The sequence below is a fragment of the Bos indicus x Bos taurus genome, chromosome 22 (genome assembly GCF_003369695.1).
Source record: "Bos indicus x Bos taurus breed Angus x Brahman F1 hybrid chromosome 22, Bos_hybrid_MaternalHap_v2.0, whole genome shotgun sequence".
Taxonomy (NCBI): Eukaryota; Metazoa; Chordata; class Mammalia; order Artiodactyla; family Bovidae; genus Bos; species Bos indicus x Bos taurus.
In genome coordinates this window covers 5,703,868-5,727,981 of record NC_040097.1, presented here as the reverse complement: position 1 = coordinate 5,727,981, position 24,114 = coordinate 5,703,868, and the positions used below count along the sequence as shown (strand labels likewise).

Below are 24,114 nucleotides of genomic sequence, written 5' to 3'. Positions count from 1 at the left end.
AGGAGCCCGAGGCGCCGCTCCGAGTCGACGCGCACCCGGGCTATCCCTCTGGGATGCGCGAGGGGGCCGGGGGAGCACCCACGAGGGTCACCAAAATCTCCGGCTTTTTTCCAAGAGGTCGCGGGCCCCTTGGCCCCCCACCCCACCCCCAGCTGACTCTGAATTCTGCTGGAGCCGTCGAAGCGCCCGGTTCACCCCCCAGGGGACGGCGGGAGACCCGGGAAAGAATGATAGCGTTTGGCGAGCCGTGCGCCACTTCTCCTTGTGGGGTCAGCTGCGCCGAGGTCGAGCTGGGCCCCTCTTCTGTTCCCTGCGGGCTCCGGGGACCAGGCGACTGGGGAATGGGACACTTCCTTTCTGTCTTCGGCAGCTTAAGCTCTCAAGAAACGTTGGCTAGAAAGCACACCGCAGCTTGGGCTTGAGCTGAGCGCACATAAGTCCGAGCCGCGCTCTCCGAGCAGTGTAGGATTGGGGGAAGGGGGGCGTCCCTGAGGTTTGAAGACTGTGTCTGTCTTCTTGCCTTACATTCTGACATTTATTTTCTGGACACTGGAAAAAGAGGAGACCCTGCCACCCCCCGGGACAATGATCAGCAGGTCTCCATAGGGGGGTCCTCTTGTACCCCCATGTCCCCATGGCTGGCATCTACAGATGCTGTGCTCTAGCTTAGCTTGCTTTTCGGCTAAGGAACCCAGATCCGGCAGCCCCACACGGAGGCTCTGAGCTGATCTCCTCTCCAAACAGACGTGAATCCCCGGGGAGAAAATTAGGGTTTTAAAAGCCCAGTTATAATGCCCAGTGTCTGCCTGATATGGGGCTGGAGCTCTCTGTCCTGTCCCAGGAAGCTCAGCCTTCTCTTCATGAAGAACTGGGGAGGGGGCACTGAATAAAATGGCTCCTGAGCTTTGGTGACACCCCCAAATCAGAGACTCTGTCAGGCTAAGTGAGCCGACTCGGGTCAATCCTGATGGGTGTTCGGTGAGAGAGGAGGGTGTTGGGTGTTGGATATGGCCTAGATTCTCTCATTGGGAACTTTGGAGGAAATGCATTCATAAGATAGCGTGAAATGCAGTACCCCAACTCTGAAATTCCAGAACAAAGGATGTCAGTGGGAACCGCAGGCATGTGTCCTCTGCCTCTTGGCTGTCTCAGTGAAGAGTTGACCCAGCCCCTGCCCTTGTCCTGGCAGAGCAGCCCCAGACTCCCCACCCCAAAGGCAGAGGAGGCTGCAGGTCCCTGGACAAGTGAGAGGGACCTTTTCCCAGGGCAATGGGGCAAAATGGCTGAGCCTCCCTTGAGCCTCAGGAAGAAACTGTTAGGCAGGCTGCAAACAAAGAAACCGCTCTCTACCCAGCCAAGCACTGACTCAATGGCCAGTCCTTAGAGGACGAACCGTGAGTCCCCGGCAGCGGGAGGAAACCCAGCTTGTCTGGCAGGGCATCTGTAGCGTGGCGCGAGCCTTGAGAATTACAGGAGAGAGGCGGCAGCTGCAGGGGGGAAACGGGAACCGTCTCTGCTGACACTCTGCCTGTTCAGTCCTGGCTGGAGGCTCGGTGAGAGGCAGGGCCCCCTAGGATCTCAGGATGGGGCTGGCAGGGGGCTTCTAGAGGCCAAGGAGGAGGAAATGCAGAGGGTCAAGACAAGGAAGGAGCAGGTCCCTCAAAGCTGAAAGAAGCACAGTTGCTCCGTCTGTCCCTGGTTCTCACGTGCATGGCAACCTGGAGCTCCAATGCTGTGACTCCAATGCAGTCGCCCAGGACGTTGCAGGCGCTCAGTAAGGATCTTAGAATAAAGCCAGCACGGATGGAAGGTGAGGACAGTGTGAGCGTGGGCCTCCCTGTATCACTGAGCAGGAAGGCCATGAAATACAGCCTCTGAGACCACAGCCAGGAACAAACCCGGGAAGAATGGGCTTTGAGCAGGGCTGCGGCCTCTTTCCACAGGTGACCTTGGGTAAGTTCTCGTCTATTTGGGGAGGTGGGGACGGAGTATTGAAAGCTGCCGGGTCCCCAGCTTGTGATTCCTGCAGTGACCTTGTGCAGCAGGTACTGTTCTAACCCCCCAGTTCAGAGGTGAGGAACCTGCGGGACAGAAAGGGAACGTGACTTGCCCAAGGTCACACAGCCAGGAGGAGGCAGGGCAGAGGTTTGAATCCCACTCTTCTTCTCACCTCCAGGCCAATGCTTTGTCCTGTTGATAGGTCTCTGGGCCTTGCTTTCACCTCCACAAAGCAAGGTGGTGGGGCGATGGTCAGGATGACTGACAGTGAGGCCCCTCCGGGCCACCATCCAAGCAGTGGCTGCTCCCCTGCCTTCCCAGCATATGCTGAGAGCAGCTTTCAGTAAAGCACAGCATCAGGCGGCTTCTTGCCTGCACATAAAGACGCTGTTCCCGCACTTGGCTATGAGCTCAGTAGCTGAGATGTCCCAAGTCACTTGGAATTTAGAAATGTCTTTTTGTCCCTTGCGGTGTGTGGATCACAAGCCAAGCATCAACCCCAGTTGATCAATCCTTGCGCCTGCTGCCTCCAGCCCCCCAGCATCCCAAAGTCTACCCTCTTTGTCTTGAGAGCGGGAGGGTGGTACCCAAGCCCCTCCGTGTCACCTGGCCTGAAGCCGGCCTAGCACTTCTTCCCTTTGATCACCTGAGCCCTCTAGAAGCCCAGCCAGGGCTCCAATACCAAACCCAGCCAGAGGCTCTTAATCACCTGAGCCCCAGGTGGGGACAGAGAAGTGTGTGCTGCCCTTTGCCTGTGTCAGGACTGCCCCTTCATTCAGCCAGGCCAAGCTGCTTGAACGGCAGGCAGAGCATGCCTGCCATGATGAAAGCAACTGCAAAGAGCCCCTGCAAGTCCCCCCAGGCCCCCAGCAAGAACATCAGATGCTCAGCTGCTGCTCTGTGGCATCCCTGGCGCCAGCTCCCCAAGTGAGCCCAGGACCGGGGTGGGCTGGGGGGGTGCACTTGGTGCTACCCATTCTCTGGAAGGTGGTGGGAAAGGGCATGGTACTTGAGGAAATGCTGGGAAGCCCCATGTGGACCCCAAGATAGGGCTTCCCGGGAAATGTGCCTTTGTGAGCCTTACGAACATCTAACATCTTTACTCTGAGCTCACCTGAGGGCCTCCAGAGCAGAGGTAGAGATGGAATGAGCAGGGAGCCGGCTAATAGCGGAGACAGGGTTGCCTGGCACGGACCGTAGGTGTGAATGCAAGCTGTGATATTTCAGCACAGACTTGGATTCAGTCATAAACAGGAGAAAAAAAGAAACTCCACGAAATGTGGTTCCAGTGATAATCTCATCAATAAACAGTCACGGCTAAGAGTTAGTGATATGCCAGGGGGCTGTGCTGTGTGCCTTCCTGATAGAACTGTGTCTCGTTTCCACAAAACCTCGTGAGCTCCATAGTGGAATGGTCCCTGGACCGATGAGGAAACTGGGACGGAGAGAGGTGAAGGCACCAGCTGCAAGACCACTGGGCTAGGAGCTGGCCCGGGAGCCCAGGTGCAGCCACGTGGTACTGACGCCCCTGCCACGGAGAAGGCCCTGACCCTGACTGCGTGGCCAGGACCATGACACCCTGTTTAAGGAGCTGCCCGTTAGGAAGCACCTTGCAGTTCATCCCATCAATTGAGCTTTGCCCCAGCTCAGGAAGCTGGTAGTGTGATCGCTGCTCTTTGCTAGCTGGGGAGGTTGAGGTACAGAGAGAGGAATTTGTACCCAAGGTCCCTTGGCTGCTAAGTGGCAGAACTGGGGTTCATGCCCAGGTGCCCCCGTAATATACAGCATATTTGTGAACTGTGCTTTAGATTCACTTAAAGCTGGTGTTGATATCGTGCACCCAGCCACATTGCCCTGACTCTCAGGTGCTCCCCCCAACCCCAACTTGTCACCACCTTCTTGCTGCTCTGGAAGTCCCCGGGAGCAGCTGAGGAAGCCATCAGCTCTGTTTACCGTGATCTGACATGACACCAAAGTGGCATGCGATTTGATGCGAGCTGCCTGCAGCGAATGGCCTTCTATTTTTACCTTTCTTACAAATTGGAAATTACAAGGAGGCCAGGTCTTGCGGAGCGATTGGCTGGAGCCCTGTGCAGGCAGGGGGTTGTGCAGCTAGGTGGAACCGGCCACATTAGGGTGCCAGGGGCCCTCCTGGCTGCAGAAGGGGGTCCCCAGCTTCTGGGGCCTGATGGCATCGTGGCAGGCAGGCCGGGCTGGAGGGTGCACGAGTTAGTGGCTGCTTCGGACAGTGATCTGCAGCTCTGCCCACCTGTCAGCTGCATGGTGTCTGCAAGATCGGTGTCGCCTGCCAGCTCTGGAGACAACTGCGTTCTGGCCAGAGGGACATTCAAGGTCAGAGATGCCCCGAAAGACACTGACAGCAGGTTGCTTTCATGGCCTTATTGTTTGGTGAGGAGGTTCTGTGCAGGGAGAAGGCAGCGGCCACAAGGAGGGTGAACAGTGACATTTGGTGTCAGTATTGCGGTCTTCTGGAACTTAGTCCTGAGAGCAGTTCATCAGTCAGTCATCAGAACACTTCACAGTGTACAAAAAGAAAAAAAAACTCTCTTGTAGTTGTTCTTTCTCTTGCTCCTGTCTGAACTATTCCAGGGGAAGAAAATATGGTCCCTGACAGAGTCCTCTGTCCAACAAAAAGAGTCATTTTCTGTAAGTGACGTCTCAGAAAGCCCTTATCGGAATGACCTTGACTCAAATGCAGCCTCTTTGCACACATGTGAAATACGCACACACTTAATGCTTACACAGACGTGCATGATGTGCTTTCTGTTGAAGTTTGCACTAGCTGGGAGCTCCAGGTGAAAGTAATATTATTATCGTTTCCATTGGTATCTATCTCCACTTTTTGGATGGGGAAACAGGGGCTCAGCAAGCCCTGCACAGCCTCAGCCTGACCTCTGGTTTCCCAGTTGAGGGGAGTCACCTTTCCTAAGCCCAAATCCCAGTTCATCAGGGAGCCCCTTGGAAGGAACCTTTGTGGGAGGCAGGTCACAGCACTGGCGTCGAGCCTGCCAGACAGCGTGGAAAGGCACGGTTGAGGTTTTGGAGGAAAGGGCTGCAGATCCTGTTCTTGCCTGCCCTGAGCTCTGGCCCGCCGCTGACATGCCGTCCATTGTATCCAGTTGGGGTCTGAAGTGGACTTGTTTGGCCGGGGCGCCTGAGCAGTGGCAGTGCCTGGGGACAAGAAGGATGCTTGCTCTCAGGTGCACAAGCACACCAGTGCTCATCTACACGGATTTGAGCTCCAGGGGCCCCGTGAGATCATCCGGAAGGATCTGAGGGCCTTGGTAGCCTGGAAAGTTGTGGGCAAGTGTTTGCATGTGAGCCTCAGGGTGGTTTGGGACCTGCCGTGTGGCTCAGAGTTATGCCTGACCAAGAGGGAAGGGAAGGGGTGGGTAGGGGATGGAAACCACTTGCCCTGGACACTACCCACTTCCTTCTTCCCTCGGACTGCTGCCCACGCTGAAGGTTGTGGAATAGGAAGAGGTCTGGGGGAGGCCGGGGGAACTTGAGGGTTTGACATGTCCCCTGGCCGCGTGGCCAGCCCAACCCTGACCAGTGAGGCTGGAGCACCTCCCAGGCATCGACTGTGGCCCGCCCGAGGTGGTGAGAACAGTGCCAGGGGACCACGGTGCCGTCCCCATCGGCCGGAGGACGACCCCAAGGTCGATGGAGGTGGGGTTGCTACTCCCTAGTTATACTGCAGAGTTCAAGCCCAGGTCTTGCTGGTGCCAGCCCACTGTGCCTTCCCATGCCATCTGCTGCCTCTGGGGAGCACCCAGGTGGGATCGTCGTGGGGGGAGCCAGCACAAAAGTGACCGCGGCCAGAGGCAGCCGCTTCCCACGTGCTGTGTGCTCCCCATCCTGCGTCCGGCCCTCGTGGCCACCTGAGCCTCGTGCCTCTTAGCACTCCTGTTGGCTGTCTCCAGAGCTTGTGGTCAGGGACCCACCTATGGTTTTTGTACGTGGGCTTGGGGGTGGGGAAGAAGTAGTCTTCCTGAAGGAATCTGAATGCACTTACTGTATTGCACGGACACTCTTTTAACAGATTGGCTCTGCACCGTGTCACCAATTCATCAGATGCATCGGACCCCCAGTTCTGAGCTCTGCCTTTTGATGCAGGCACCAAGCCCAGTATTTTATAAACCATGTTCTGGGGTCTTCAGTAGGTGACCGAGCCCAGGGCGCTCTCCTGGTTGCCCAGGTTGTTCCATCCTGCTGACGGAGACCCGTGGCCTGGGCTTGTAGACCCCAGGAAGTGGTGGGGAGCGCCACCTCCCATGTGGGCTGCCTGGGAGCCTGAGGAATGGTGGGCTGGGTCCTTACCCAATCAGGTCCTTCCCCTTTCTCTGTCCATAAAGCCAAGGGCTTTGGACTGGACGCGTCGATCGGCCGCTCCGTGCGCCCGGTGCCAGCTCTCCGAGCGGGGAAAGGCAGGCTGCATGCCCCACTTCCTCCTCCATTTCCCCCATGACAGCCTCCCCGAGACTAATGACGGAATATAAGGGCCCTTTCTCCAAACGGCAGAGAGTGCCAGTAATGACAGAGCAGATGCAGCACTGTTAATTATGCCGCGGGCATTAAATGGAAACGCCAGCCCCAGAGGAGTTAAATAGCGCCGCTGGGCTGGCAGCGGCTGTGCCCGAAAGCAGTGCCATCAGCCTGTGCCAAGGCAGAGCCGCCGCCTCCCCAACCCTGGAGCCAGCCGGGAGTCACAAAGCCCCCCTCCCCAGCATGGGGTCCGCAGCAGCTCCTTGGAGCTGAGACGTTGGTGGCTGCTCTGGGAGATTTTCTTTAGAGACCTTTGGGGAGGAGGGTGGTCAGAGGCCGATGTGGGCCAATAACGGGACCAAATAAAGCTTTGAGCACGTACTGTGTGCTAGGCCCTACTGTGGGTCATGCAGATAAGCCGAGAGCAGAAACGCCGTCTTCTGAGGTCTGCGGTGCCCCACGTAGTCGGGGACGCAGAGCAAGTACTTAGTTCTTGCTTTTGCTTGTTTCTGTGACTGCTTGAGGGGGAGCCAGAGGCTGCACAGGTGGGGGCCGGAGCTGGCCCGTCGTGGGCTGAATGGGGTAGAAGGGCAAGGCAGGGGGACTGGCTTGCTTCCTGGGCACCGCCAGCCTAGCCTTTCCAGGAGCTGAGCTTCTTTCTTGCTGGTGCTCATGGGCTCCTTTGCCTCGGTTTGTACATCCGCAAATTGGGTTTGAGGTTTCTTCCCACGTGACTCAGTGGTGAAGAACCCACCTGCCAATTCAGGAGACGTGGGTTCAATCCCTGGCTTGGGAAAGTCCTCTGGAGGAGGGCATGGCAACCCACTCCAATATTCTTGCCTGGAAAACCCCATGGATAGAGGAGCCTGGTGAGCTACAGTCCATGGAGTCCCAGAAGAGTTGGACATGACTTAGAGACTAAACAGCAACACATCGGGCACAGTGAGGGCTGTGATGACTGCAGGCAAGCCTGTCTCTGCATGAACCCTAGCCCTGACTGTGGCAGGTCAAGAGATTGCAGAAATGTCTGAAAAGTGGCATTGCAGGGGCAGTAGGAGAGGGTCTGATCACCAAAGGCCGCTTCTGATTCTTCCTGTGGATTGAAAGTGTCACTCGAACCTTCAGACCTCCCCAGTCACTCTGGTTCCCTGCCTCCTGCTTCTTGGACCTTGAAATCAGTCTCTGAGGTTATTCTAGGCCAGGGAAAGTCATAAAAGCCACCAATTTCAGATACCTCTGTTATAGGTGGGTAAACTGAGGCCTAAAGCGGCGGGGTCCGAGGCCCACAGGTGCTAGGACCCGGAGCTCCTAACCCCTAACCCAGTGCTCCTTCCCCTGCCCCAAGCCCAGCGCCGCTGTTGAAAAATTATTAAATAGAGTTGGTGGAAGGACTCTGGTTGCCATGACAACGGAGCCTGTGTCCTCGGGAGATAATGGCGTTGCACAAGGCAGAATGATGTGTGTTGAATGCTGATTCGGGAGCCGCTCGAGCGAGTGATGGAGTGAGTGGAGGGGACCGTGTCTAGGGCTCAAGCTTCTCCAGAAAAGAGGCTGGGGGTGGGGGGTGGGGATAGCTGCAGGGAAACTGGCTTTGTCTGGAAGCATCCTTGAGGCAGCCTTGCAGGACGGGGTAATTTCCTTCATTTGTGGAGGTGCAGAGTGAGGTGCAGAGGGGTGAAATGACTTCACCAGGTCACACACCTGTGCATGAGATGGAGCTGGGCTTCAAAACTCCGGTGCCTGCAGGGAGTCTGGGCTACGGAAGCCCTGGGAGAGGTACAGCCAAGGGGAGGGCAGTGGGTGAGCTGGGGACACTGTACTCGGAGTACCCAGACCTCTCTAGAGACTGTTGAGGAGACTCTGAAACACGGAGCTTCTGATGGGCTGGGAGCAACAATTCTAGCCCAAGAGGAATGGGAAACAGTAAGTCCAAAGCCCCCCTCACACTTCCTAGCTGCGTGACCCTGAGCAAGTCACCTTACCTCTCTGAGCCTCAGTGTCCTCACCTGCAAAATGGGGATATGAACAGATCAACCTCACACGATTGTTATGAGACCAAATAGGGTGGGTAGGCAGAGCACCAGGCCCCACTGCTGAGCATCAGCCAAAGGGAAGAGGCTAGACAGGTATGTTCCCAACCATATATGGGCTTGTAAGATACGGTGTAGAAAGAGTACATGTAGATGGTAGGAAGAGTGAAACTGGCCAAAATGAGTAGAAGAGCAGTAAATAACGGGGATCTTCATTGCAGGCTTAGTGAATGTCACCAGGACAAACCCACAGCTTCCATCATTAAAAACACGCGTAAGTACTCTGTGTTTGGAGGGCATGATCGGTGTATACCTTGCTGTAAACGTACCGAGCCTGAAAACCTGGGCACACACCAGGCTGGGGGAGTCGTGTCTGTTGTGTGCCGCTCTCCAGGTGAGCCCGTGGAAAATAAACACTCACCCACGCTCTTCATCTTTCCATCCCGAACAGCTGGGGCAGTATACTCCCTTCCCTACTTGGGGGTCGGGGAGCATGGGGTTAACGCCCCGAGGAACCCCAAAGTACATTATTTGCATGCTGGCAAAGAGGGGAGGCGAGCTGGCAGACAGCCCCACTCCATTTAGGAAGCAGAAAGAGGGTGCTGGCCTTGGGGTTTGGCTGTTTCAAAAGCACGGCGGAGAGCTAGGATCCTAATGACTTAGAGGCAAGCGACCATTTTGTTTGTTCCAGCTAACCTGTCTGAGCACGTCCACCCCCAGAGAAGCAACCTGGTCCTGGATTCCCCGGAGAGGGTGGGTCGTCTGCTCGCTGCTGCTCCTAAGGCTGGATGCCGGGGTGTGTGCAAAGCAGTGAGCCCAAGCCCCCCACCCCCCCCACCCCCAGACTCTGACTGTTCCACCCTCGGTAGGCGGGAGAGGGTTGGGAGATCATTCCATGGACAGATGAAGACAGTTGACACTTAAGGAGGTTTGAGCAGATGTGCTAATTGCAGGGATAGGTCCCCGTGTCCACTTGGGGACCATGTTTAGTGAGCAGTTTGCTCTGAGAATTTGGTGTGGTCGGCATTGACAGTGGCTTCACCGTGCTCTTTTATCAACTGCCTGTGGGTTAAGATAACTGTGGGTCCTGCCTGGGACTTCTTTCCCATATCTTGAAAAAACAAGAATAGTAGCCCTAATCAGTTGATATATTATAATTTCTGCCAGGTAACAAGTATTTAGTACGTACCAGGCTCTGTGTGGACCACTTTTCATAGTCTCCCCAGGTAATCCTCATACTGGCCGTAAAAGTAGACATTGTCACCTCCGTATTTGAGAGGTTTCGCTTTCATGCAGCTTCTGAACTCAGACTGAAAACCAGGTTTTCTCACCCTCAGGGCCAGTGCCCTTAAACACTGCCCTATTCCATCCTGGCTCTTGACAAATAAACTTCTGAATACCCTTGACCTCCTGAGCGGAAGTTACTCATGAATTTCTTCATTGTTCCTGGGACTTAAGACCATTTTCTCAATAAAAATCTCATTTCCCCAAATGGATGGTTTCTTCTCCCTACATGGGATTTTTTTTCCTGACAGAAATGGGGTTTGGGTATTCATATGAGGAAGATTTCTTTAGAAAGCTTGGTGAATGAATCAAGAATAGATGCCTTGGCTAAAGTGAGCACTCGTTGGGAGTCTTTCAAAAACAAAATTGGCTTTCTCTTGTAGGAAATACTTGAGACCCAGGAATCTGACCCTTAATCAACTGAAAATACACAGCCTTCTCATTCTTGAAAAATATCCTAAAGCAGTGTCTCTCCAGATTTTTTAAAATCCATCTGAGCTGTATTAAAAGAACAATAGGATTTGTTGTTTCCCAAATATAAACTCGTAATGCTGACCTCGCTTTTTTAACCAGCCTCCCCCAAATTCTTCATATTTCTTAGGAAAGGGGCAACAATGACCCCTCCTCCGACCACTTTGAGAAGGAGCTGTCTGGCATGACTAGACTGTGCCCTATATATTAGAATTGCAAACTCGAAGGCCATGGAGGTCTGGGTGGGTCAAAGAACTGAGTTAAGAGGTCAGGAGCAAGGTGACCGTTGTGGGGGGCCTTGTCATAAACGGGTACATACGCACCTTCTCCCCGTCCCCAAAGTGCTCAGCCAGACACACGTGTGGGCCTGTTCTGGCCCACGGGCAGGCGATCTGAGATCCCTGGTAGTTCTTACGATGACTTTGTGTGATCTTAATCTAGTTTGTCTTCGGGACTTCGGCGCGTGCATCTCTAGAGCGGGGCTGAGAAAGTCTGCAGAGGTGTCCAGAGGAGGAAGCAGGGTCACAGGTTGTGGACACTTGGTAAGGGAACCACGGAGCTGCCCACTGTCACAAAAGTCCCGTCCTGTGGCACGGGGTCAGCATTCCACGCCAGCTGTGCATCTGCGGGGGACTAAAAACCGTTTAGTTCCACCAGTCCCCACAGTATTGTGCTTTGCTTCTTCCCGAATCTGAGTTCTTAAAGGGCCTTCATCCTTATGCCCTTCAGAGTCCTTCAAGCACGTCTTGAACAGGAGGGAAGGCTCCTTTAACCCTTGGTTTTCTCAGCATGCCTTCCAAGGCAAAGAGCAGTGTGAAAAGAATGCCAGGCGGGTGTCTTGTCACTCTGTTTCCTGATCCGAATTCATCCTTTCTGGCCAGGGGAGCAGGGGTTGCTTTTCAGGGGTGTCCCCTGGAGCAGAGCCTCCAGCATTCCCCACACCAGGTGGAGGAAGTGGGGCGGGGGGCATAGGGGGGTGGCGCGATGAGAGATCCGGTGGTTCTCAGGGGTGCCTGGAGCCCACCCTGGCTCAGCCAGTTAGGACAGCTGGAGGAAGCTGTGGGGAGGGAAGCCCCGCGACCTGGTTGCAGTCTCAGCTTTTCAGCCACTTGCCTCCTTGGATTCTGCCTGGGTCTCTGAAACTTTGGCTTCCTCCCTCCTCTCCCTCTTCAGTGTCTTGGGCTTCGCGGGTGGCGCTAGTGGTAAAGAATCTGCCTGCCCGCCTGCTGATGGCAGGAGATGGAAGAGACTGCGGGTTCAGTCCCTGGGCAGGAAGATCCCCTGCAGAAGGAAATGGCAACCCACTCCAGTATTCTTGCCTGGAGAATCCCATAGACAGAGGAGCCTGGTGGGCTGCACTTCATGGGGCCTGCAAAGGGTCAGACACGAGTGAGCGAGTGGACATGCACACACAGGCCCCTTCCCTCCCTGGTGTCTCAGGCAGGTCTCAGGCAGGTCCCAGGAGGTCACCAGAGCAGGGCAAAGAGGAAACCAGCAGCGCCCCGGGTCTCCCTGCTCCCTTCCTTCCTTCCTTCCCTCTCCTCCCTTCTCTTCCTTCTGGCGCCTTCTCCCTGTCCTTCTGCTGCTCTTCTCCAGTCTCTCTCTCTCTCCTTCTAAACCTCATCTTTGGTGTCTGAGGCTTTCCTTACAGGAAGCAATCAAGAACCTGCAAGGCTCACTGAGTGAGCGCATCTCTTCTGATCCTGTGACCTCACAGTGGACCCTGACCCTGCCGGGGCGGGAACACAGACCCTTCAGAAATCAGCAGAAACTCCCAGCTGGGCCGGTCCCTTGCTTTCTGGAGAGCCCGTTGTTCAAGCTCACCAGCACACCCCTGCTTTGGCAACGGGAGGGGCGCCACCTTCTCCGCAGCCGATGTTTCTCGAGGACTTGTGATAGCAATGTCCGCACGGTGGGACTCAGGAGAGCGTGTGTGTGTGTGTGTGTGTCGGGTACTTTGTGAGCTGCCGTGGCAGGGAGCAGAGCAACATGAAGACCCAGGTCCCATTGGTGCAGAGAGGACCAGTGGAGCTGGAGAGACAGGGTAGAAGGATCAGTTAACTCGTCAGGACAGAAGGCAGGTTGTGTAGAGGGACTGGGCCTTCCCCATCGCCCCCACCCCCAGTCCCAGCTCAGGCACTGTCCCTCCGCCCCACCACATACTCAGCAGATGGGTTCTTGCCATGTCACCATCAGATCAAATCTCCCTTCTTTCAAAGGTCCCCAAGTCCCCCCCGCTCAGTGCTTGCCGTGGGGTTGCTGTTCAGTCACTCAGTCGTGTCCAACTCTGCCACCCCATGGGCTGCGGGCTTCCCTGTCCTCCACTATCTCCTGGAGTTTGCTCAGACTCGTGTCCATTGAGTTGGTGATGCCATCCAACTATCTCATCCTTGTCTCCTTACTGTGGGATGGGGGGGGTGGGGGAGAGGTTAAAAGCATGGGAATTGAGCAGATGGCTCCAGATCGTGGACTTGGGCAAGTCCTATCGCCGTCAGTCTCTGTCTCTGCGAGAATTAAAGACGAGCATCCGTGAGATGCATGAAGCTTGCTCAGTCGTGTCCGCCTCTTTGCGACCCCATGGATGATACAGTCCATGGAATTCTCCAGGCCAGAATACTGGAGTGGGTAGCCTTTCCCTTCTCCAGGCAACTTCCCAACCTGGGGATCAAACCCAGGTCTCCCACCTTGCAGGCAGATTCTTTACCAGCTGAGCCACAAGGGAAGCCCAAGAATACTGGAGTGGGTAGCCTATGCTGTCTCCAGTGGATCTTCCTGACCCAGGAATTGAACTGGGGTCTTCTGCATTGCAGGCAGATCCTTTACCAACTGAGCTCTCAGGGAAGCCCACTGAACTAAACCACCAGATAAACCTTTGGCATGATCGCTGTTCTTGCTCCAGGATGTGGCGCACCCCCTTCTCCTGCTTCAGAGCCCTTGACCGTAGCTGCCACCTCCCCAGCCAGGCTCCCTAAGGGACCCCAGATTCTTGCCAGCCAGATCACGTCCCTCATTGTCTGTAAGCACATTTTGCCGTGTCCCCATCCGCTCCGCCTGGGGTAGACTAGAAGTGTTAGGCTTGGGGAGAGGAGCAAAGGTCCCAGTCCTGCTTCTCTCGCTGTGATTATAGAAAGAATGTCCCAGCCAGCCCTGATGCCATCGTCTCCCGGTTTCTTGCCTGAATCCAGCCCCCGGCCGCAGCCGGGCGCCATCCCCCCCTTCTTTGGGCTGTGGGAGAACTTCCCCTAGTGGATGTCGCTTATCTGCACACCCACCTGTCACCAGCGCTCGGTGGTGGCAGGACCCAGACTCCAGCTGTCGTCTGGATCGCTCTGCACCCAGCATGGGACCTGGCTCCCTGGAGGTGCACCGTCGATCCTGGTTGGATTGGATTGAAAATTGCCTCGACAAAGCGAGGTGCACAGTCAGACATTGCAGACAATTAGGGACTCGAACAGATGTTAGCAGACTGTGGTCCATGTGAGCGAGGCAGGCGGGCTGAGATGAGAAGCAGGATGAAGTCAGAAGGGTGCTCTGGGCCAGAGCCTGAGTCCTCTCCTCGTGTAAGGAAGGAGACCAAAGCACAGAGTGGTAAAGGGCCTGGCTCGATATCACACAGCCCGTAGCGTGCAGAGTGAGGATTCAGACCCGGGTCTGCAGACTCCAGAGCCTCAAGCTGACTTCGCGTCCTCCTCTCCCGGCCCCTAGAAAGGCCTGCTTTTCTGCGAGCACAGGCTGTGTCTGCAGGCAGAGGAGAGCTGGGGACTCCTACGGGGATTGCCACCGCTGGGCCAGCTGCCTCCCAGGGGGCTCTCTTTAGAGCCCAGCTCGGGGGCCTGCTGACAGCTGCTCAGCTGGGATCCCACATGACCCCTTGTTGGCTCCCAGGACACCATCAGGGTTTGCCCGGTCTGACCATGGGGACCAGTTAGCCTTCACGGAGCCAGACCTTGGGGAGGTAGAGTCCTCAGCCACTCTGGGCTCCTTATCCTTGGGGGTTTGCTCTGGAGGGAATTACATTCTCTCCCACCCTAAAGGTGGGCCTTGCGGGGGGAGTTCTGCAGGCATCCAACTAGAGAGAGCGGAGTGGGCTGGTTAAGGATATGGACACAGGAGACCAGCTGCCTGGGTTCCAGCCCTGGCCCCCCTAGTTCCTAGCTGGGAGACCTTTGGCAAGTCCCTTTCTCTCTCTCTGCCTTGGTTTACCCATCAGTAAAATGTGGGGGAGGGGTGACAGTGGCAAGTTATTGAGCTGGCTAGCATCTTATGGGAAAACTTGGACAAACTTTTTGACCAACCCAGTGCTCTCCATAAAGCGTTTAGAGCACGCCCTGATGTGTTAAGTCCCCAGCTCACTTTCTTCTCGTACTTCAAGCTCTTCTTTCTCCTTCCTTTGTTAATGAAAAGTTGGGGACTGTTCCTGTATGTATTCACAGACAGAAGAGCAGCATGACTTATTTCACCTTTGCGTGGATGGCATCACCGACTCAACGAGCATGCATTTGAGCAAGCTCCAGGAGTTGGTGACGGACAGGGAAGCCGGGCATGCTGCAGTCCACGGGGTCACAAGGAGTCAGACACGACTGAGCATCTGAACTAACTGATGGATTTAAGAAGCCTGCAGCAGTGAAAGCTGATCTTTTTCTCGCTCTGGTTGCTGGGGTGGGATGTCCTCTAACCTCATAATTTCTGATTTGAGAGGCACCCTAGAAAACCAGACTTCCAGGCTCTCTGAGGCTGCAGGCAGGAGGGCTTGCACCTCAGTTTTCTTCCCTGTAGCACACTGAGAGGCCAGGCAAACACTTCTTCATGCCAATACCTCTCTTCCTCCCGAGAGCCCACAGGCAGGCTCGGAAGGTCAAGGGCCATGTCCATGCGCTTCAGAGCATTTCACACAGACCAGTGTCCAGGAGGCACCTGCCAAGTGAGCAGAGGGCCTGGGTTAAACCCTCTGTGACCTTGGGCAGGTTATTTGACCTCTCTGAGCCTCAGAACCATCATCTGCAAAATGGAACTAATAATCATTTTAGCGTCACTGTATTATGGTTTGCTAGGCCGGGACCAGGACTGGAAAATCTCAAACCAGTGGTCATCATGTATAAAGTAGTTACCATTGGCCCCATTTCCTGATGAAGAAACAGACAGTTTGAGGAATTACGTGGCTTACTTGAAAGTCAGCCTGGGATGTTGTGGAGGAACGGCATTAAATACTGTGGAGAAGCGCGCCTGGAACTGCAGATGGCCACTCGGGGTTGTCGAGGCAGCCGAGGGGTTTGCACCAAGATGCGGACCTCCCTTGCTTCATCTCTGAAGTGAGAGTGTGCAGGGGGCTGAGACCTGGGGGCTGTGGGGGTCTGTAAGGCCATATGACTCCTGTGCTGTGTGACCTTGGACCAGCCCCCAGCCCTCTCTGGGCCTTTGTCTTCATCTGTAGACTGCTGCTGTAGATCAAGTCTGGATCAGGAAGGAGGCTGGCTGCCTTGGTCCCAGCCCCAAGCCCCGCTTGGACTGAGTCCAAGGATGAGGGCCTAATATCTGGACTGGCAGGCATCCGTTTTGCCAGGCAAAAGGCTGACTTCTCACCCCCAGACTGGGCTCTGGTCTCTGGGGCCAAAGTCCTGAGGCTTGGGAGACCCTCTCCAGCTTTTCCATCACAGAAGCTTCTCCAGGGAGCCTTCCCTGACTTGCAGGGTGATTCATAGCAAGGACTGCCCACAGCACCTGCCTTTCACTGCACAGTCCAGCCTCCCTCTACCCTTTCTGCACTGAGCATCAGCTATTAATTGGGCCACTTTTATATGATGGTTTTCAATTACAAAGCAAGCACTTGCGTGGCTATTCATCTCTCTGAATGGCAATCTAAGCTGCTCTGTATCGAGTACTTCCTGTGCGCCAGGCCCTCTGCTTCCCTTAGAGTCATCATATCACTTCAGAGTCGACACAGTGATCCTGTGAAATACAGGGGTCCAGGTTTGCAATAAGGAAACTGAGGCTCAAGCAAGGTAAACATCTAGCTCCTGGTCACCCAGGGATTTGACTCAAACTCCGTGAGATAATCAGGGTCACCCATAACCTACACCCTTGGAAGCTGCCGTGGGCACCTGAATCCCGGGGACACTTGTTAAAATGCAGCTTCTGGGATTCCCTGGTGGTCCAGTGGTTAAGAATTCACCTTGGAATGCAAGGGACATGAGTTCAATCCCTGGTCTGGGAGGATCCCACGTGTCTCAGAGCAACCAAGCCTGTTCACTGCAGCTAGAGAAGGCCTAAGCGCAGCATGGTTCAGTTCAGTTCAGTCGCTCGGTCCTGTCTGACTCTTTGCGACCCCGTGGATTGCCGCATGCCAGGCTTACCTGTCAATCACCAACTCCCGGAGCTTGCTCAAACTCACGTCCATCGAGTCAGCACAGCCAGAAGTAAATAAATAATTTTTTTTTCTTTAATGCAGCTTCTGATTCCATGGGTCTGGAGCAGAGTCCAGGACTCTGCATTTCTAACAGTCTGCCCTCGGAGAAGCACACTTTGAGTAGCAAGTCTCTGAGTAGCTGAGCCATTTGAGTTGAGACGTCTCTACAGTAACTACCCCAGGGTGGCAAGCCTCAGTTTACCCATCTGTCAAATGGATGACATAGGCCTCGGCTTCTTGAGGTGAGGTGAGGACTGGCAGACCTAAGACCTGTGAGATAAGTGCCTGGCACGAAAGAGGTGTTCAGTAGATGCCGCTCTTCTCCCTTCACTGGAACTGTTATGGGTCTGGGTGCACAACAGATGCCCAATAAAGCCTTGTGCAATGGACCGAGCCTAGCGTTTCTTCTTAAAAAGCAGAGAATAAACCATTATGTTTCCCGTTGGCATGCAGCCAAACCCAGTGTTAATTTTTTTCTTGAACCGCAGAGTTTCAGAAAGGAAGAAAAGCGAGTAGAGCAGTGAATGCGGTCTGGAGCAAGCCTCTGTAATTTCTGTAATCACAGAACGGGAAGCAAAACAAAGCAGGGGTGCAAGCGCTCGCAGCATCATGGGAGGAAGTGGCCCCTCCCTGGCCCGTTGCTCCCCCTCCGTGCCCCTGCAGAGTGCCCCCCCTCTCCGGCTCCCAGTGGGTTCTGGGCCCAGCCCCGGCCCTAGACAATGGCAGCCTGAGACTCCGTCTTGGCCTTTCTGCCTCTGCCTAGGTCCCCACCCCACGCAGCCGCTCTGCCCATCCCTCTGATGCAGCAGCGGGACAGAGGGGGATTGTCCCAGGCAGCTGCCATGCCCTCCCCTGCCCCCAGCCTGCCATCTGGCCCTGGCGTTGGACTGCTTACCACCAAGCCTCCAGCAAGGCCCGGGGGCCACGCCTCCAAAGTGGATCCCCCACCACTCCTCACCAGCTCTGGCCTCGCCTTGCAGCCAGGGTTCAAGTCACCATTATCCCTTGCCTAGACTCTCAGCTCTTAAGGAGCCTTCCCACATCCACCCTTGCTGCTCTGCAGCCTCTCCTGGGCAGCCAGAGAGGACTCCTAAATGTAAGTCAGGCCAGCCCTGCTGCTGTGTCCTCCACTTTCTCCCTTCCCCTTTATAATGGAATCTGAGTTTCTTAACCATGGTCGCTGAGACCTTGCATGATCTTGCCCCTGCCTGCCTCTAACTAGAACTGTCCCATCCTTCCCTGGACTCCCGCCCCCCTGGCCTCCATGCTGGCTCTCAATCATGCCAAACTTACACCTGCCTCGGGACCTTTGCACTTACTCTTTCCTCTGCTTGAAATGCTGGATCCAGGACAATCACATCTCTGGCTCCTGATTCAAACTGGAAAAAAAAATTGTTTTTTGTTCAGGCTAAATAATAAAACAAGCCCCAGGGCCAGTTGTGACCCAGTTTGCTTGATCTAGAGCTTCCAAATGCAACATGTTGTCTTTTCCTTACAAAGCATGCTTCCTGCTTGGTTTGGCCTCATTTTTATCAATGGCTTTAAGACCTCGTCATAGAGCATGTCAAGGAAGCATGGAACATCATGGGAACATCTTGAGCATTTCTGTCTCGAATCTCTTTCTCTAACACCATCCCTCACAGAGCCTCCCGGAGGGAGTCTTCTTCTGTAATATGAACTGGATCCCACTGTCACCCCATCCCACCCCTGAAGTCGGTCCCCCTAAGTTCCCTAGCCTGAGTTTTGAGGCCGTTCACAAGCTGACCTTCCTAGCTTCAAACCTCCCAACCTTTTGTTTATGGATTTCCCTCTACTGCGGATACCATTTCCCTCTTTTTGAGCCTAACGACCACATATACAGCCTTCAAAGCCCAGTTCAAATATCCCTTCACCTGGGACACCTTCGCTGGCTGAATTAAGTCATTCCTTTTAGGCCTGTCTGCTTCATATACTCTTGCTGCACTGACACAGAGTATTAGGAAGAGCTGTAGCAGAGCTGTTTCTCTTCAGACGCCGTGACCTTGTGAAGGTCATGGATCTTGTCTTATTAATCCTTGCCATCCGAGTGTCCAGCCCAGCTCCATGCACACATTAGGCCCTCAGTAAATACTTACACAAGAGAATCTTATCTGCTGGTACCTGTCAGTGCACTGATTAACACTCTGGTGGCCGTGTGTAGCTCAGAATGCAAAACGCTTGGAACAACAGTTCTCCAGTTCCATCACCAGTTCTTGGCACGTGCTCAGTAAATGCTTGAATGAATGGATGAAGGCGTGCAGGAGTAGGTGATGAATACAGAGGACTCATTGCTTGTGGTCTCACATTAACTGTACCCTTTTGAATGCTGCTTTGCTGGAGTCCAGTTAATGACAGAGCTGGAGGAATACGTAGCTGGATTCTTGGTCCGTAGAACATTGCCACCTGGTGAGGAAGAACTGGGAGACACATGTCTTGGCAACATGCCTCAGATCCAGAAACCGTGAGGCCTGTCCTTCCACCGGCTCCACCAGCAGATAAAAGAGGAGGAGGGAAGAGACCTGCGGAGCCATCCTCCAGAAACCCTGGAGCTGCAGAGCACGGGCGCTCCTTTCAGGAAAGATGAGGTGACAGCAGCGGGAAGGTTGCTTCTGCTTCAGAGAGCGTTCATCTTGTTGAAACACGGGTTCCCTTAGAGTAAACAGGCATGTGCCTGTGCTTTCCGCGTGCTGTTCTTTGCAATGGGGAGGTGACAGGTGAACCAGCTGGGTCAGGAATTAAAGTTCCCCGAGCAGCAGGGCATGAATACTGAGGGGGTTTCCTGGAACAGCTCTGGGTTATTAGCGCAGGGTCCCGGGCTTTCTCATGAGTGTGTGTGCTCAGTTGTCTTGCGACCCCGTGGACTGTAGCCCGCCGGGCTCCTCTGTCCATGGGATTTCTAAAGGCAAGAATACTGGAGTGAGTCGCCACTGCCTTCTCCAGGGGATCTTCCCAACCCGGGGATTGAACCCACGTCTTCCTGCATCGCAGGCTGATCCTTTACCACTGGGCCACCTGGGAGTCCTTTTTTCACCAGTGGGGACCTTTTATCGTTTTCTTCCCATCTGTAAGATGTTCTGGATTCTTTTTTTTTCTTACCAGATTTTATTTACTACAGAATAAGATTTATTTTTATTAACCAAACATTCAAAGCTACCATTGCTGGCTTCTGATTGGCCCAAGGTGATCAGCTAGACCACTCTGAGCTGGTATAAAAACAGCCCAAAGCAAAGGGCTTGACATTTTTATTAACTAGTATTCCCCACGGCAACTAAAGGTTGATGTCTATCCAGCTTCTGAAAATGCTTCAAGTCGCTCCAGGGCCTGAATAATAAGCTCTCAATAAATGTTAGCTGCTATTCTTATTACTGCTATTATTGTTATATCATGATCATCATCTTTGTGGCCTTCTGGGAAGCAGAGAACACGAGATTAAGAGCCACGATCTGTACACGGATGGGAGCAATCACAATGCTAATGGCCGAGATTCCCTTTACCCTCACTGTGAGCTGGGCGCACTTTCCCATGCTTTGCAGGCACGTCTCATTTGATCTTCCCCACAACCCTGGCAGAGAAGATTTTCCCCTCGGTTTACCAAAGAGGACAAAAGAGGTGACATAGTTTGCCTAAGGTACGTATTGCAGGGATCCCTATGGTCTGTCCGAGTTAGCCCCAGGCTGGTCCTTGCAAGGAGGGCCTTCTCAGTGTGACTCTGCAAAAAAAAAAAAAAGCATCAGTTGTATTAATTCCTGCTTTATTATGTGCTTGATCCTGGAAGACTCCACATTTGGTGATGTGGCTTCTCACAGGAAAGTTACAGACATTGGGCTGAATCTCAGTACTCTCCCCAGTTCTGGAAGTTGCATGGACGTCTTCCTCATGAAGAGGTCTTTGGAGCAGCTGCTATCTTTGATCCTCCCAGGCTTGGCATGAGAAGGTCTTCAATATACTCGTGGAGGAGACGACGGACTAACCCTGGAGAACCGGAGCGTGCCTCGCCCAGCCCTGAATGGTTCTCTCGGAGGATGTACACACCCACCCACTCTGTTCATCACGTCCTGCCATCTTTCCGTCTGTCTCCCCAGATGGAGTCAGACGATCCTGTGGCCCAGTGCACGCATCAGTGCCCAAAGCCTGGTAGATTTTGGAGTTTGGTTGGAGTTGAGTCTCTGATAACCAACAAGTAAACCCAGAGTGGAGGCCTGAAGCTGGTGTTCCCATGGGACACAGAGGGTGTGTGCAGAAATTTCAGGATTAAAGCAGGAGCCAAGGTAAGCGAAGCGGGGGGTTTATTCTACAACCATGAAAGTGTTAGTTGCTCAGCCTCCTGTCTGACTCTGCCACCCCCGTGGACTACAGCCCGCCAGACTTTTCCATCCATGGGATTCTCCAGGCAAGAATACTGCAGTGGGTTGCCATTCCCTTCTCCAGATCTTCTCGACCCAGGGATTGAACCCGGGTCTCCTGTATTACAGGCAGATTCTGTACCATCTGAGCCACCAGGGAAGCCCCATTACAACCGTGGAGATGCTTTATAAACTCTTAAGAGCAGTAGCCCATCTTAAGGACGCCTGAAACTGCAGAATAGAATGCCTTAAAGACCATTTGTCTTTTGATCTCTGATTTCCTCCCGGCTCAGCAAACCATCTCTCTCTGCTGCTCCGAGGACAAGGTGGGCAAAGATGGCTGCCTCAGAGTTCCCAAGTGGAGGGGGAGACTGCCTTTTTCCTCCAATTGCCAGGGAGGGAGCCTTGATTGATTGGTAGGATCAGGTGACTAGCCCTGGTGCAAAATGGTTGGATCGTTTTTGAACAAATATGGAGGCTGGTACCTACAAGGTCAAATTGTGGAGACAGTTAAGGGCATCGTTGTCTTTTAACAGTTAATGGTTGACGCTTCCTCCCCCAAAGAGGGTTGGCTTCAGCCTCTCCCCACTTGCCTGAGGCTGCTCTGTCCCCTGGACTTGCTGGTAGACCCCAGAAGCAGCTGCCTCTGGCCAGTCCTGATGTTTAGGGGGCAGTCACCCCGGCCTGAGACTAAAGCTTCCCGTGACATTGCTGTGCTCAGGCCGGGGTCTTAGACGGGCACCGGAAACTGGCCTTGAGAACAAGAAGCAGGGCTGGCGGTCAAGTGTGGCTTACTGGAAGGTGGTCTGGCGCTCCGTGAACTCTGGGAAGAGACACTGGTGTTTGGTAACTGGGGATGGCATGTGAGGGTGGGAGGGGGGCCCTTGTGGGCCGGGGGGAAGGCAGCGAGCTGAGGGGAGGGGCCGCTGGGATAGGGCCAGGCCCACACTGCACGTTGCTTTGGCCCCGCTCCTGCACCCGGAGCCCACTGACCAGCGCCCGTGTGCTCCTTCTGCTCTTAGGGTTCCATAAGTTTATTCTGGTGTTTTATTTTTTCAAACGTGGAACGTTATAGAAACCTAGGAAGGCATGAAGAAGAAACCAGAGCTCAGAAACTACACAATGTGAATATCTTAGGGTATATCCTTCTGGTATTTTAGTTTTGTTTTTTTTTTCTTTAATGAACAGTTTGGTGGGGCGGGGGGCGGCGTGGCAAACATAGGGTCACACTAAATGAACTATCTGGAAACCTACTTTCCTCGCTCTGCCATGTTCTTAACGTGACCTGTGATGACATCTCTACACATGTGGATGGAGGACACAGAAAAATAGCCACTTCGTTTGGTTCCTTAAGGGACCCAGAGGAGCTGGGGCCCCTCTATGGGTTTCTCTTTTCCTTCTGATAAAATTATGGAACGTCTTCCTCGCCTCGCCTGTGTGCCCACCCCCCACCGTGGTCCCAGGGGCAGCAAGCCCGCTCCTGCATGTTCCCAGCACCCAGGGGGCCAGCACCTGGTTGCATGTACCCGCTGTGGTCACCCGGCTGGGCTGGGCTCCCTGGTGCCCGTCCACAGCTCAGATGCTGGCAGGCTGCCTGCACCCCCACTGCCTGCACCCAGGGCTGCCCGCAGCCTGTCTGCCAGCTCACCACCCTGTCTATCCCCTTTGCAGGCTCCCACCCCACGATTGCAGAGGGAACTGACTCCGTGGAGCTGACTCAGCACAGAAAACCATCAGGTAACGTCAACAACCAGACTCCAAACAATCATCAATGGAGTTCCTTTCTGAACCATTTGGGTGAAAAGCACCTTCATAGCCATTAAAAGTTCCTTTTAGCCATAATTCTATAAGCTAGAGAAGATTAATGCTCCCCCCCATTTTATAGGTGGGGAAACTGAGGCCAGAGCAGTCAAGAGTGGGTTGGAATTTTGGTTGCATTGGGCTACTCTCCGAGCTGGCTTCACAGGTGGTGGTAGTGGTAAAGAACCCACCTGCTGATGTAGGAGACATAAGAGATGCAGGTTCAATCCCTGGGTCAGGAAGATCCCCTGGAGAAGTAAATGGCAAGCCACTCTAGTATTCTTGCCTGGAGAATCCCCATGGACAGAGGAGCCTGGTGGGCTACAGTCCATGGGGGTCACAAAGAGTGGGGCACGACTGAAGCAACTTAGCGTGGACAGTATTCTCTGAGCAGGACACAATCATGGCAGAGGGCATGTGTCACAGATGGCCAGCGTTGCTGCAGGCCCAGGAGACGTCAGGCCATACCCTCGCTTGCTGACCTTGGAAACAAAAGGCACCTTCCTCCTGGAGCAGGAGCTGGTGGAAGGAAGAGGGGAGAGCCCTCTACAGCCCTGGGCTTGTGGGTTATTTCCTTCTGTTATATTGGGGACGCTCTAGGATCTTGATACCTTCAGTGCCTATCGCCCCAACTCTCTGCTCTCCTAGGGTGACCTTGAGCTGCAAAACTGCTGTCCACGTGGACCGGGGCTGACATTGCACGTCCGTCTGCCAGGACCCCTGCGTCCAAACTCCGAGACATGGCGACCGACGGCAGCAAGGTGGCCGACGGGCAGATCTCCACGGAGGTCAGCGAGGTCCCCGTGGCCAATGACAAGCCCAAAACCCTGGTGGTCAAGGTGCAGAAAAAGGCGGCAGACCTTCCGGACCGGGACACGTGGAAGGGCCGCTTCGACTTCCTCATGTCCTGCGTGGGCTACGCCATCGGCCTGGGCAACGTCTGGAGGTTCCCTTACCTCTGCGGGAAAAACGGCGGTGGTAGGTGCTGGCCTGGCAACCTCCTGGTGGGGGCAAACCCCGTGGAGGCGTGTTATGGGGTGACCTGGGCGAAATGGGTCCCCTAAAGACTCCGAGGGCTTCCCAGGTGGCACTAGTGGTAAAGAAGCCGGCTGCCAATGCAGAAGACATAGTTTCGATCCCTGGGTCGGGAAGATCCCCTGGAGGAGGAAATGGCAAGCCACTCCAGGATTCTTGCCTGGAGAATCCCATGGACAGAGGACCCTGGGGGGGGCTACAGTCCAAGGGCTCGCAAAGAGTG

General features: G+C 54.4%; 1 protein-coding gene across 2 annotated transcripts in view; it reads left to right on the top strand.

Moving 5' to 3' along the window:
* SLC6A1 (solute carrier family 6 member 1) overlaps positions 1 to 24,114 on the top strand; it is a 39,985-nt gene that overhangs the window by 332 nt on the left and 15,539 nt on the right. Inside the window, exons 1-3 of one of the 2 annotated variants that reach the window (XM_027522742.1) lie at positions 19,706 to 20,981; positions 22,728 to 22,793; positions 23,505 to 23,834. In XM_027522742.1, coding sequence (XP_027378543.1) covers positions 23,597 to 23,834 — 238 coding nt within the window. In that variant the 5' untranslated portion in view covers positions 19,706 to 20,981; positions 22,728 to 22,793; positions 23,505 to 23,596. Of the gene's footprint in view, positions 1 to 19,705; positions 20,982 to 22,727; positions 22,794 to 23,504; positions 23,835 to 24,114 lie in introns of those variants that run through there. The other variant, XM_027522741.1, reaches the window with a different exon arrangement.